A 15158-nucleotide genomic window follows, 5' to 3' on the forward strand; every position below is an offset into this window, starting at 1 on the left:
GAGCCCCAAAGTGGGCAGGGAGACAAGCCTGGAGATCTGCTTCTGCCCAGAGACCTACAAGAAAGTCCTTTAAAGCACAGTTCTACTCGCTACCGCTGGGGGCGCAGCGGGCCAGTCTGACAACCCTCTTTATGGGTTTGTTTTCCCTGTAACACATTGGTAGGTTTGGGGCGCCAGGTAGCGGCCCCGATGGGGCACGTGGGCAAGGGTTCAGCTGTGAACCTAAAGTGTGAGGCTTCAAGCCACCAGCCCTTCCGGAGAGCGAAGTGAGCACCCTTGGGGCCTGGTGGGCTTGCCACCGCGGGGTGGCCCTCACCTGGGGCTGTGGGCTTTCCTGCCACACACCAGGGGCTCACAAGGACCTCTGTGACCTCACTGGCTCCAGGAGGACTTAAGGCCCTGCAGACGGCTCTTACTTTGAGACGACAATGGCGACTCTACCTGACAAGAAGCAACAGCGTTGCTCTTGGGCAAACACCCAATTGCAAAGATTCACGACATTTTTATTCCCCGAACATCCAGCCCCGCGTCCGTCCCCACCGCCTCGCATCATGCCCCCGCCCCCATCACCCTCGCAGGACTGGAATCCCCCGAACACTCTCCTTCCCGGGCCTGTGTTCAGCCAGGTGGCTGACCACAAGCAAAAGCCTGCCACCTACCAGCAGGTAAGACTGGGCACTCAGCACACATTGTGGGGGAGGGCGAAAGCGGCCTGTGCCCAGCCTTTAGCTCCCTAGGTCCGTGTCAAAAGGGGGGCTTTGCCAGTCAGGCACCGACCTATTCTCTCACAGTTAGGAGGCCGAGGCCATTCTTCCAACACAGAATTAGCCTATGGGGCAGAGGGGGTTTCTGAGGCTAGCGGGCTTTCAGAGAGCAGGCAGCCTCAACTTTCTCTTTAAAAAAGGGCTGGTGAGGAGGAACAACTGACCTTATTGTTAACAGTTCAACACATAACCTGTGACACCACCAAGGAACCCAGTTAGGAGTTCAAATTCAGAGTTCTCTCTCTCTCTCTCTCTCTCTCTCTCTCTCTCTCTCTCTCTCTCTCTCTCTCTCTCTCTGTCTCCTTTTTCATCCATTTATGCTTCATGTGGTCTCTTAGAGCTCAAAAGAGATGGGCTCAGAAACCTCTCTACACTCATGTCGGAAACTCACTGCCATAAATCCCTGCTGACCCACAGTGACCCTACAGGACTTGGTAGAAGTGCCCCTTGGTGTCCGGAGACTGGAGCGCTTTAAGGGAGTAGAAAGCCTCATCTTTCTGTGGAGCGTGTGGAGGGCTGGGATTACTCACTGCTGACTTCCTGGTTAGCAAACCCAATGCATGACCCCCGGGAGGCCAGCAGGGCCCCTCTCACAAGTGTGGTGGTTGACAGCATGTTGAGAATGTGAGGCAAGACAGAAAAGGCCGACTATCACACAAAGGTGGGCCATCTCAAAAAACTCCCAAATCAAGAAAATTTTAAATTATCATTCAAAAAAGATCGACCCACTCAGGAATTTGCCGGGGCAGTTCTACTCTGTGGGTAGGGCGACTGTTGGACGGAGTTGGCCCGATGACAGTGGGTTTGGCTGGGTTTGGCCTGGTCCTCTGTAGGCTTCCAGTCTGCTCAGCCCTGAAAGACTCCACGCAGGAGAATGCGTCTGTCACATCTGTCTTCTCTTGCTGGTTGACGTGGACTGCTGACCATTGGGTGAGCAGTGGGTTGCTCACCTACCGCAATTAAGACGCTGGTTAAGAGTTGCCACGAGTATCTCTTGGTAGAATACCTCAATTCCTAAGCCCCTCTAGGCGAGCCCAGTGTCCCGAACCAAGCAGAATGGATTGGCATGAGCTTCCGACCTGGGCAAGGAGAGGAGAGCCCATGACATTGGGTGGGGATCTCTATCTGGCCCACAGCTGTTGGATACTGGAGAAGTCCTGATGGTCCCCATGGGGGACGCAAGGATGGACAAGGAGGGGGCCTGGTGGAAGATTCTGCTCTCTGGAGCCGTCGCGGGAACCGTGTCCCGCACCAGCACCGCCCCTCTGGACCGGACCCGAGTGCACATGCAGGTGTGGGCGTGGGGCCTCCACTGCAGCCAATGGGGATTAGTGGGCGGGGCTTACCCGGTTTCAGGGTGGGGCTCTAGGGTATTGTTGGGGATACAGGAAGGAGATTGTGGTTTTGGTGGTTGGGGACAAGGGCGAGCAATGGAGCCCAGAGGTGAGGGGGAAGCTTGGAGTGACGGGGGGAGCCTGATTTTTTCAATGGCGCTGGCTGCACCCAGATCCGAGGAGCTGGGAGCTGCAGGTGGGGCTGGGTTGAGAATGGAGAGGGCATCGGGGAGGGGTTTGTCCAAGGGTCAGGTCTTTTCCACCCTCAGGTTTACTCTTCCAAAAAACACCTTATGAACCTGCTGGGGGGGTTACGGAGCCTGATCCAGGAGGGAGGCTTCCGCTCGCTGTGGCGCGGCAATGGTATAAACGTGCTCAAGATCGCCCCTGAGTATGGGATCAAGTTTCTCGTCTTCGAAGAGGTAGGAAGTGATAGGTGTCTACAGCCCCGCCCTCCGGATCACATGAGCCCGCCTTCCCAGCCCTCTGTCTCCTGTCCGAGTCCTCAGGCCCTCTCCAAGGTGGGCTTGAGGCTGGAAGGCCCCGGAGCTGTGCTCACCTTCCTCTCTCCTCGCTCGGGCCCGCAGTGTAAAGCTCACTTCGGGGAGTCCTCAAACCCCATCTTCCAGGAGGATGTCTTGGCGGGGTCTCTGGCGGTGGCCGTTTCCCAGACGCTCATCAACCCCTTGGAGGTAAGTGAGAGCCTGCTCAGTGGACAGCCTCGCACAATGAAGCGACTGCAGCCCCTACCTACTGCGCAATGACTCGTGTGCCCCAGGCATCCTGCACAAAGCACCGTGTTCGACCCTCACCAGGACCCGCCACATGATCTGCCGGCTCCATTTGGTTGGTGGTTACTGTCAGATTGACTGTGATGCTAGGTAACCTGGCCATGGCATTCTTGGGCACCTCCTATGCACGTGACAGCTGGACTTTGACTGAGAAAGACTGAAGAAGCATCGATGCCCTTGAGGGATGTGGTCAGTTCCCTGGACTGTCAAATGAACTCCCAGATCGGCCAGAATGCTCTGAGAGGCAAGGATGGCGAGACTTTGGCTCCCAGACTTTGGCCATGTTCCTGTCCAGTGAGCAGGACCCACAAGGAGATGGGTGCATACAGTGGCTGCATCCCCGGCAGAAACATCAGAAGCACAGTTAAGATGATGTATGATTGGGCTGGTTCCTGCTGCTCCATTGAGTCCCTGTGAGTCAGAACCGAGTCCCCAGCACCTCACAGGAAGCACTCGCATGACAGCAGGGAACACTGCTCGGACAGAGACACTCAGTGCCCTTTGGGGATACTGTTAATCCATCTCTGGGAAGCTGGCCCTTGTGTTTTACGGACCTCCTCCTTTCGCAACCAGGACATCTTTTTTTATCACCACTGGGTCTCCTGGTCACTCAGCCAAAGTCTTGCTGTCCTCACATCTCAGAAGCCTCTGCTGGCATTGCCCTAAGCCGGGCTCCTCCTTCGGGGATCCCATCGTCCAGATACTGTTCTTGCCAATACCGTCTTTCTTAGGCATAGACTGATTGCCCAACTGTTACGTGCATATGACGTCACCATGGCTTCCAGCTGAGTCCTGCCTGTGGCATTGTGGCTCTTGGACACTTCGCAAGAGGGGTGTTGCACAAGTGCCCAAGGCAGCCTGTCCCTTGAGTGCCTGATTGCGGCTCCAGTGGGAGCTAGTGGCAGATCTGAGCCAGACGGAAACCCTTGACTGCTTTGCTCTTTGCTCTTTGCGTCACTCTGTTGTTTCTTGGTCCAGTTCTGAGGTCGTTGGTTTCCTCTGTGTTGGGGTGCCATCCATCCTGACGGCTGTAGTCTTTGATCTTCATCGGTAAGTACTTCCAGTCAACTTTCCTCCCAGCCAGCAAGGCTGTGTCCTTGGCACCCGGCAGGCTGCTCAATGGCCTTGCTCGGCTCCTGATTCCATGTACTTGTTGGCATCGCCCAGCATCTGGGATCACTGTCTGCACACAGGATGGAATCCTGAAGACAGGGAGGGGATCCGACGTTGAAGCACAACTTCCCTGGTTTGAAACCCTGCGGTCTTCCTGCCTCTGCTCATGTGTTCATATGAATGTGGGGACACAGCTGGTGTGGTTCAGGGAGCGTGAACATCAATTGTTTTGTGTTTCTGGTGTCCAGCGTGTAGTTGACGAGACCAGATATGGCTGGGGATACAATCCCAGACAGTACACCTGAGGCACAGTTACCACCCTTCAGTCAGGAAGGCTGGCACAGGACGGGAATGGTTTCAGCAGAGCTTCTAGACCAAAGCTTCCCAGAGTGGGTGGGCTTGAGCCTGGAGGGAGCACGGAGGGAGGCGTGCTGAGAAGACCCACTGAGGCTGCAGAAACAGATCCCTACACATTATGTGGTACCATTGGCTTTAGTAGTAAAGTGTTGCATTGCCAGCGGGTCATGATTTTGTTCTGAAAGGGGGTAGAAAGCAAAGTAAAATTGGGCACAACTCTTGTACCGGATAAACCAGGGAGCAAGGGCTGGCCATCTACTTGCCACACTCGTGTATAAAACCCTGGGGGGTTGCCTCCTGACAGATGAGGTTAACAAACCTGGAGAGTGAGTGTCTGTTTCCCTGGGGCGGGTGTTTGATTTGAGGCAGGGCTGGCTCCAGGGCACTTAGCCCCATATGTCCCACTCACTGCACTTCTCCGGGCCCCAGAACAGGGATGCCCATAGGGGTTCTGAGGACCCTCCTCACCAGTGTCCCCTTGACGACCGTGGAGAGTCTCACCGACCTCTGAGGGCCTGGAGGCCCACCCCGTTGTTGAGCTGTGCCAACAGGGCTCCTTGCACAGGGACAGGGCATGAGTCCCCCATGAGACTACTGACAGGAGCTCCCTGGCCTCCCTGCCTCCACAGGTGCTGAAGATCCGCCTCACGCTGGGACGCACAGGCCAGTACGATGGCCTAGGTGACTGCGTCGGCCAGATTCTTCGCCGCGAAGGCCCAGCCGCGTTCTATAGGGGTTATGCGCCCAACATGCTTGGCATCATCCCTTATGCCTTCACTGACCTGGCTGTCAATAAGGTTGGCAGAGGTGGGGGTGAGGTTGCTGTAGGCGGCATTGACGTGGCCCAGGACTAGGGCCAATTCTGAGCCTTCTCTGGACCCCTACCCCTTGCAGATGATGAACAACATACGGGTAAAGAGCAGAGGGGATAACGAAGAACACAGCCAGGCTTACAACATCTACACACAGACGGTGTCCACAGTGTGTGGCCAGATGGCTAGCTATCCCCTGACGCTATTAAGGACCAAGCTCCAAGCAAAAGGTCTGCCTGCCCCTGATGAGACCCACTTTGTGGCCCCACCAAATGCCCTCAGCACATCCCACACCCCCATTCTCCTTACTTGGCCCTGACCTCTTAGGCTGCCATCCAAATGCCTAGAACTCATACTTCCCCAAAAATCTTAACATCCTGTGCCATTTTCCCTCAGTCCCAAAGGTGATCTAGTCCTGGGTGACACACACCTCGACCCCGCCCCCACCCCGTGCATGTTTTCCTCCTGACCTTGTGACACAACACTTGCAGAGGAGATGGTGGCCAAGTTACACATTCCCGTGTCGGAGGGAAGTTGGGAAACCCAGGGCTGTTTCGAGGGCCCCGTTTGGGCAAGGGCATCTCTAGGCCTTCCTTCCCTAGCATATATCGGTGGACTTCAAACTTCCAATTAGAAGCTGAGCCAATGTCCCAAGGATAGACCACACAGGGACCCCAGGACACAGGACTCACACACCCAAAGAGGCCAGCTTGCTCAAATAGACTCATGTCACACCTGCACCATACATTCTATCCGGAGATTCACATTGACCCAAATGGACAGAGCAGAATGACTCCTTAAGGTCTCTGAAGTTGTCCATCCTCACGGGAGCAGAGAGCTTCAGCATTCATCACTTGACACTGACTCAGGAACCCTAGAAGATGGGGTGGAATGCCATTGTGGGTGTCTGGGACTGTACCTCAACCATTATGGGAGTAGACAGCCTTGTCTTTTTCCCAGAGAGGCACTGGTGGGTACACACTGCTGGCTTTGAGGTGAGTAGACTAGACTCAACGCACTGGGCCACCTGGGCTCACTTCACCTTTAGCAGCTCCTCCTCACCAGGGTCCCCAAAACAACTCCTCAGATCTAATTCCCCAAGTACCTTAATCACCACAACCCAACCCATCTGAAACTCTCAAAACAGACCAGAGCTCACTCCCTGACCTTGACAAAGCCTCTCTCCACAAGCCCCCTGAACACATGTCCATGGCCCTAGCCAAACATAGGCATCCTCACCACAGTCACCTCTTTCAGGGGAATTGTCCAGAAACCCTTTCCCTACACGAGCGCCTGAAAACACCCTGAATGAAGTCTTTTGTTGCCGCCTCCACACTAGCTCATTTCCTCTGTAACATTCTAGACTCCAGGCTTTTCCTATCAGCACCCCAACACCCCCACTTCCTTTATTCTATGTGTAATAACTTGGCCTCATTCCTCATAGATACTGTGGAGGGCTCAAAGCCCACCATGCGGGCCATTTTCAGAGACATCATGGCTGAGCAGGGCTGGCCGGGGCTCTTCCGAGGCCTAACACCCACTCTATTAAAAGTTATCCCGGCTGTGGCCATCAGCTGCACGGTCTATACAACAATGAAAAGCACCCTGGGAGTTTAGGTGAGAGCCAGACCACAGGTACATAGGGGTGATTAGGTGGGGACAGTCCCTTCAACAGTACATGATGTGACACCCGCTCCTCCTGACAGGCTCTCCTGGGGAGGACATGATTGTGTCCATGGAGGTGCCTGAAAACTCCAGGAGCAGGAGTAGAAGGCCAGCATGTGGTGGAAACCGCTGTTGGCAGACTGGTGGCCAGTTCCCTTACATGCACTGGCACAGGCCCAGGAACCAACCCAACAACTTCATGCAGGTGAGGGGCTTTGGAGAGAACTGCCATCTCCCCAGGAGTATATGAACTTTGGATGAAAGGGTGCCAAGTGGCGGTTGTGTAATTAGGTCAATTGAAAGAGATATCAGACAAAATGAGGCATTCCATTGCTCAACTCTCAGACATCCAGGATCTCAGCTGTCAGATCCATGCAGGGAGGGGGGATATATTTCAGGTCAGGGCTTATATACACTTTGGGGACATGCAAGCCCCCCTGGTTCCATTGTAAATGGGCGGGGTTGTACCTTCGGCATACTTGCAATAGGAAGGGACAGGCAAGGGGTGTACACGCCACAGTAAGAGCAGGTACTAAGAGTATCCATGTGACAAGATTGGTGGCCTCTAAGGACCAGAAGTCAGCCAAATCTTGTACCTCCTGGAGTTGGCTTCACCTGGCTTTGGGGCTGTCCTTCAGGGGAACAATCCACTGTCCCACTGATCAGGGAGTGGGCCCCATCTCAGGTGGGACAGACTATATAGTCTGAATGCTCTAGATGGCCATAGCCCTCAGGCAGGAAACCTTGAAGCAGTTCACCTCCAAGTGACTAGCCATTGACCATGTGTTAGCAAGCAGCATCTTAGGTTTGGATAAAATATGGGGGAACAACCTGGGGAATAACCTACCTGTATGCGACACATTCCCAGCACCCTTGTGTCCCTGCCCAGGTCTACTCCTACAAAACCAACAACCTGGATATCCTGGGGGACCTGTGGAGCATGGTCAATGCAGGTGCTGTCCACTCATTGAGCTGTGGCAATGACATGAACGTCCTCAAGGGAGAAACTAGAGGGCACACAAGTTGATCAAGTTCATGGCCCATGAACAGGAGGGAGCTGTGAGCAGGCATGGCATGGTAGGTAGCAGTGGGGGCTGGGCTCTTGGAGTTGAAGGGGCACTGCTAAGGCCCTGACACCTGTGCCTCCCACCCACAGGTTACATGGGCCATCCGGTGCCAGTAAGACATTCTGTGTGGACAGGAGAGCTCAATGGCTGGCTGCATGGCTAGTGCCAGAAATCAAACCTATATTCCAGAAAAGAAAGCATCATTGATCCAATGGAGGTGAGGAGGAGCTTGGGCCAACAGCAGGGGGAGCCCCCATAGCTGCTCCTGAGGCAGCACTCCTTTTGGAGTGTGGCAATGGGAGGTAGGGTTTCCAGAGAGAGTGATCAAGTGCCACCCTGTTGGCACCAACTCCTTGGATCCCAGAAGCCACAGAACAAGCCTTGCCTGTTCCCATGTCCTGGCCTCTGTGCTCCATAGTTTTCTCATTGGCAGGGTTGCGAGAATAGGTTAGCAGGCATATAATCCTCTTCTTAGATTGGAAACTCTGCTGACCACAGTCTAGCCTGAAGTCCCCACTGCCAGATAGGTGGCAGCTTCTCATGATGTCTCTTGTCTTAGAATGGTCCCGGTACTCTCCAGGTGCTGAAAACGAAGTTGACCCTGTGCCGGATGGGCCAGTACATGGGACTGCAGGACAGCTACCAGAAGATCCTAGGGAACTGGGGTCCTGGGCCTTCTACCGCAGTTAACTGACCAAAGTGCTGGGGGTCTTCCCCTATGCAGCCATCGACCTGGGCCTCTCTGAGGTCCTGGGGCTGCTCATCCCTGTCCGCCGAGTATGCCGCAGGCCTGCATCAAGGATACTTCCTGTCCCAAAGCGTCCAGCACTCTCCTCCTGGCTCCCTACCTCTGACAGAGACGCCTCTCAGCCTTACAAGGCCACTTCCTGGCTGTGGGGGACAGAGGGGAATGAGGAGCCGCCCTTCTCTGTCCAGACCCCCTGCAGTTTGACACATCATGGGACATGCTTTGTCCAATCCTCCCAGGGACTGTCTTGTGGGTTGCCTCCCGGTCAATCTCACTGAATTAGGACTGGCTCCGGATAACTGCCCTAAAGGTCTGATCCATTTCCGTGACCAAGTGGGGCCACAATACGAATTCAACATGGATCGCGTTGGCCAGAAAATGGGACTTTCCATTCCCATATTCTCCACGACGTTCACAACTTCGGTCATGAAACCTCAGAATGGTCTGAGATTCTGTACGTTCATGCCATCTTTTCCTCTGCTCTCGTCCCCCTTTCTGTGCCTCCTGCCAAACCAGCCAACGTCTTCCTTTCTCAATCCCCTCTGGTGGACTCTTCCAAACTCCGGAACCTCCGACCACCGCACACACACTTCCCATCCTTCTGATAGCTTGGATGTTTTGTTCTTCACACTTCCCGATCCTCCACCCTAGTCCCTACCATCTCCTATGAGTCTGGAACCAACCCCACCACCTTCTCAGCCTTCAGAGTTCTCCAAACATCTGTCTCCCCCTCCGGAACCCCTCCACTCCCCTGTTGTTTGGGGTGGAAGCGCCTATCGTCGGAGGGACACTCTCTCCAAGCCCTGACCTGCCCTTGGCACTGTTCGACCTGGCCAATGACAACGACTGAAGATGCGTGGACTCAACGACCCCAGTGACCCTGGATGAGTCTCAAGTGACTATCAAGGTAGCGTGCAAAGCAGTCTCCTTTTTGGTAGACACAGGAGCTACCTTCTCATTACTTCTTTCCTTCTCGGGCCCCACCTCTCCTTCCCAAATTATGGTTGTCGGTATAGATGACAACCCATCAAAACCTTTGCTCACCCCTCCTCTGGTTTTAGATATAGGAAAGTCCTCTCTTTGCTATTCCTTCTAAATGATGCCTTCATGGCCTGTGCCGTGGCTGGGTAGGGAATCTCCTGTCTAAGCTGGGAGTTAGTCTCCAGTAGAAATGCTTCCTACCCACCTCTCCTTCCCCAGCAAACTTTTTGCTAAAGCTCTCCACCATTGAGCCTCCACCCACGCCCTCCACTGCTCCACTGCCACACCACATAAACCCTGAGGTGTGGGACACTTCCCGACGGCTTGTCGCAAAATATCATCCCCTTAAAGACCCTTCCACGTTCCAATCTCACCCCTAGTTTCCAATCTCCCTCACTCACGGCAGAGGCCTGAAACCCATCATGCAGCGCCTCCTATGTATCCAACATATTGTGCCTGCACACCCTGCGTGCAACACCGCTGTCTTGGCCGTCAAGATGGCAGATGGGTCCTACTGCCCAGTACAGATCTTGCACCTTATTAATGAGGCTGTAGTCCCCACCTACCCAGTGGTCCATCACCCCTGCACTATCCTGTCTTGTAGTCCACTTGACAACACCCATTTTACCATATTCGACCTGAAGGACGCTTTCTTTACTGTCCCACTGGACGCTTCCTGCTAGTTTATCTTCACATGGGAGGTCCCGACACCACAACCGCCTGCCAATATGCCTGGTCCGTTTTTGCCCCAGGGGTACCACGACTTGCTCTGTTTGTTCAGGCAGGCGCTAACCACTGACCCTCTGCACTGTCCCCTCTCACCGTCCATTCTGCTTCAGTAGGTAAAGGACCTCCTGCTGTGCAGCACATCTGAAGCCTGCTCTCTGGAACATCCTGCCCAACTCGTGTGCTTCTTAACTACGGAAGGCTATGGAGTCTCAGGAGCTAACGCCCAGCTCTCATGTAAAACCATTATCTACTTGGGGCTGCAGCTCACTCCCACCACATGGGGACTGACAACAGAAGGTCGCCAGGCAGTGAGCGAACTCCAAACTCCTCAAACCGCAGACCAAATACATTCTTCCCAAGGCTTCGGAGGACGTTTCAGACATTGGTTTCCTCATTTCCCCCGTTACCAAACCCCTTGTACAAAGCGGCTAGGGCCACCCCTCCTGGCCACCTTGACTCTGCCCACCTTGACTCTGCCCATGGTCTCCTTCGCTTCCCACCTTTGCATATACCAAAGCCCACCAAACCTTTTTAACTTTACACTCACGAAAAGCAAGGTATATGAGTTGAAGTCCAGACTCAGTCCCGTGGGCCTGCTCTGTCCTCTGTGGCTTATTTGTGTAAACAACTGGATAGGATGATCAGGGATTGGCCACCTAGCCTCCGGGCTCTGTCAGCAGTTATCTCCCTAACTAAAGGAGCCTTCAAGTTAACACTGGGAGAGCCTATCCAGACGTTATATCCCACAGACTGCAGGACATCCTCTCACATCACGTCCTTTCTCTACTCTCTACAAGCCACTTGGAACAAATCCACCTTGTTTATTGAAAACCATAACATGACCCTACGCCAGGCTCCCGATTTGAACCAGGCAACTCTTTTGCCCCAACTCCCAGACTCGCTGGAGCCTAGAAGTCACGTTTGCCCACAGGCAATTGAGGAACTAATGATGCCCCGTCCCAAACTCTCTGATCCACCGTACACTATTCCACATCTAACCTTGTTTGTTAATGGCCGCCTGTGCTGTCATCTCACTTGGTTGAGTCTGGGAAACAGCACACCTCCCCATCGGAACGCCTTCGCCAAAGTAAGAATTATCACTCTCATTTGAGCTCTCTCTTTAACTAAAGGGAAAACATCTAATATAAATTTTTTGTTTTCAGATTCTAAATATGTGTTCCTTACAGCTCATTGTCACGCCACCATCTGGGAAAAGTGCGGATTTATGACCACCAAAGGGTCCCACATTGGAAACTGTCAATTAATAGCCAGCCAATCTCTTACAGGTTTTTCAGCCACTGAGAAAAGTAGCTACTATTCATTGCAGAGGACATCACACCGATACCTCTCCTGTCACCCAGGGAAACCACCAGGCAAATGCTACTGCAAGAAACCGCACCGACAACCCGACTAACGCAGCCCCAAGTCTCTCGTTCACCATCCCCGACATGCAACCCTCTTACACACCCCAGGAAGAAGCCACCCTGAGCGAAAAGGGAAGACAACTCAAGAAGGGTTGTTAGTTCTCCAAAGTCAAATAACACTAGCCACACAACAAGCTGAAGCCTTCTTCAACTGAATGCATTACTCTTTACACATTGGGCCCCGTGCCTTGTCCCAATTCTTGCCACCAATCTTATATCAACCTCAACGAACCCAGCTCGTCCAAAATGGTAGTTCCTCTTGCTCCATTTGCAAAGCGGTCTATACCCTACGTGCCCATAAACCAACTACGTGGCCTACTGCCAAGATGGTCAGATCGATCTTACTCAGATGACTAAACGCAAAAATTTCCGAATCCTCGCATGTGGAGATACCTTTATAGGTTGGGTCGAAGCTTCCCAACTACACGAGAGACAAGATATAGGTACAGACATTCTACTCACCCAAATCACACCCAGGTCCTCCCCAACTCCACACAGGCAGATAATGTTCCATGATTCAGAACACAAATCACACAGATCTAACTTTCTCTGAACATTAAATGACATTTGCATATTCCATACAGGCCTCAAACTTCAGGAAAGGTGGACAGAATGAACGGAAGTATAAAATATATTCTGTCTAAACCAGGGATTCCCAAAGATTTAAAGAGAGGTCACTTCACTGTCCCTCAGACCTGTTGGAGGGCCAGACGGTAGTTAAAAAAAAAAACTATGAATAAATTCCTATGCACATGTACATACCTTATTTTGAAGTAAAAATAACAAGGCAAAAACCCTTGGCAGACCAGATAACTGTCCTTGGCCGGCAACACATAGCTCACGGACATTATTTTTAGGAATTCTGGTCTAAGCATTCCCAGGAACTTCAGGGCCTGTGGGTACACTTACTCCTTCTTGCCTTAACTCAAATCTGAAGCACCACCCCAATACCATGCTCTCCTTCTTTTGTAAGCCCATTTGAACTTTTGTGTGGCAAAGTCGTCCCCATCAACCACAACCTAACAACCCAAGCACCACCACTAGGATACCATTAACCTTTTCTTTCTTTTCTAAGAAACTGCTCCAGCAGCATGCAGACCGGTGTCTGCCCTCACCCCCCTACTCCTACACGACCTGACTTGCCAGGAATCAGTCCGATAGACTCTGTTCTGCTAAAAGAACTTGATTCTCAGCCTTGACAACCTACGTGGACAGGGCCATACCCCCTAATCCTCACTACTCCCAGCACAGTCAACGTCCTTGGTGACCCTATCTGGCATAGTCTCACCAGCTTAAGGTTAACCCAACACAAGTCATGACTGGTATTCAACCCAGATTGTGGGACCTACTACCCTATGCTTTCTGAGGGGACCTCCTGCTTCTCATACCTAGCATGTGCTCTGACGGTTCTCCGTGTAGACCCACACATACAACCTTTGGTGCGTCCTACTCTGCTCCACGCCAGGTCTTGCACGTGTGGCAGTTCTTCCTCCATGGCCGCGGTGGAACTCCTAACGGCATAAGGCATGCCATCAGTAGAGCCCATTGCGGCCAGCGTGGGTGGCGGCGGTCCGTTTGCCTTCGCTTCAACATCACCTTTCTTCGTCCATTAATCCCAGGGGCCCCACACAAATTCAGCGAGCAAAACAACCTGGTCCTCTGCTCTCTACATGAACAAAGCAGTGTTGTAAACAGTTCCCAGAAACAGACTTGGTGTCTGCATATTGTTCCTAGTTGCAGCATCCGTGTAATGCGCACCACTACTCTATCCTTCAGAGTTACACCCTTCCCAGAAACCAATGTGGAGAGTATCAAATATATATTGCAGACCCCTCGGATCCAAGGTGGGGAAAAGGCATCACGGCCTGTTTGTATCCACACCGCACCGCTGCAAAGCCCTCCGCCATCCTATCAATCCATAGCAGTAGATTCAATTTCCCCACCCACCAAAGAGCATTGATGAAGTAGCTAAAGACAACCATGGTAATGAACTTAACCTATTAGCCTAACTTACACACCAGGACAACAACACTAACCCCTTCCAGTGGGTAAATCTGATCCAAGAAACAGCCCTTTAGTTAAATGCCTCTGGAATAGAAAATGACTCTTGGTTCATTTGCGCCTCCCTGCAACGTCCACTGTTGGCTGCAGTTCCGGTAAGCTCCCTCCCTTCAGCCAAAACCAGCAACCCTTGTCCTGCCCCATTCCTAAGTTACCATTGTTTGCACCTGAAGGTCAGGTTGGCATCAGCTAACCCCTGTGTTATTTATCATCCACAAGACAGGTGTCGAGCCTACCCTGCAATCACAAGGAGACCATTAAAGGCTCACTTCAAGCCCCCTAAGAATCATCCTCTGGTGCAATGGAGCCCTAACAACATGCCTCAATTTTTCCAGCAGTGCCTACTACCTCCCAGTAACAGTAGTGCACAACATAACATGTAGAGCCAAGAGGAAGTCTAATGACTGTGGGACCTGCACGTGCTCTGTGGCTCTAACACCAATTGAGAAATATATCAACCAGTCCTGGGAGATCCAGCCTCATTTCCTCCTTCCCCACAGCTGTCGTGACTCTAGAAGCTATAGGACAAATCATCATTCAGCCCCAAACCTTTAAGGACAAAGTACAATTCATGATGGATTCCACTTCTAACTCGCTGGCTTCCCTCTACAAACAATTAACGTCCTTAGCCCAAGTCACCCTACAAAGTCACCGAACCCCTGACTTAACAGCAGAGAAAGGGGGGACCTGCATGTTTTTTAAGAATATTTTTACTACATTAATGAATCAGGTACGGTTGGGGAGAACATTCAAGTGCTCTACATCATGTCGAGGATTAGACAAAAGGGCTCCACGGGCACTTCCTCATGTTTTTCAAACTTCTGTCATGTCATGATCTATACTCCTTGTTGGGCCCTTGGCAATAATTTGTGTACTGTTACAGTTGCCTCCCTGCGTGTTTGCAAATTTGCAGGACGGGATGAAAGCCATCTCCAACCTGATCTTCAGCCAAATCCTGCTTTACCCTTAGAGTCTGCTGCTGGCTGGTCCGGGCCCCAGATTTTAAAACTCTTACAGCATGATGTAGTTCACGATCAAAGATGATGCCCATTACCACTATGAAGACTTTGGGAAGTTTGGCCAGGTACAGGCTAGGCAGCCTCTTGTACCAGCTTCTGAAGAAGACAAAAAGCCTGCTGAACTTTGTAACTTTTGCCTCCAGAATTTCACAGAGCCCATCTAACAGGCAGGGGTCACACAGCCCTCTCTCCTGAGCATTCTCAGAAGCACGTTTGCAAAGAACAAGATGATTTGCCAACAGGTCATCCCCAGACCCGAAACGTGCAACCCCCGCCAAAACCTGCAAACAAAC

General features: G+C 52.4%; 1 protein-coding gene across 1 annotated transcript; it reads left to right on the forward strand.

The window, feature by feature from the left end:
• Positions 1 to 1924: 1924 nt before the first annotated feature.
• LOC142431732 (mitochondrial carrier protein SCaMC-3L-like) lies at positions 1925 to 6788 on the forward strand. Its single transcript, XM_075536709.1, has 6 exons — positions 1925 to 2056; positions 2368 to 2520; positions 2686 to 2790; positions 4989 to 5156; positions 5254 to 5401; positions 6616 to 6788. The coding sequence occupies exons 1-6, from the start codon at positions 1925 to 1927 to the stop codon at positions 6786 to 6788; spliced, it is 879 nt and encodes a 292-aa protein (XP_075392824.1).
• Positions 6789 to 15158: the final 8370 nt, after the last annotated feature.

The sequence above is a fragment of the Tenrec ecaudatus genome, chromosome 1 (genome assembly GCF_050624435.1).
Source record: "Tenrec ecaudatus isolate mTenEca1 chromosome 1, mTenEca1.hap1, whole genome shotgun sequence".
In the NCBI taxonomy this organism is placed as follows: domain Eukaryota; kingdom Metazoa; phylum Chordata; class Mammalia; order Afrosoricida; family Tenrecidae; genus Tenrec; species Tenrec ecaudatus.

Excerpts from the sequence above, each read along its gene's own strand:
- LOC142431732 (XM_075536709.1), top strand. The coding sequence starts at position 1,925 with ATGGTCCCCATGGGGGACGCAAGGATGGACAAGGAGGGGGCCTGGTGG. Across the intron at positions 2,057-2,367 it reads GGACCCGAGTGCACATGCAG|GTTTACTCTTCCAAAAAACA; the intron begins GTGTGGGCGTGG and ends TTCCACCCTCAG. Across the intron at positions 5,402-6,615 it reads GACCAAGCTCCAAGCAAAAG|ATACTGTGGAGGGCTCAAAG; the intron begins GTCTGCCTGCCC and ends CATTCCTCATAG.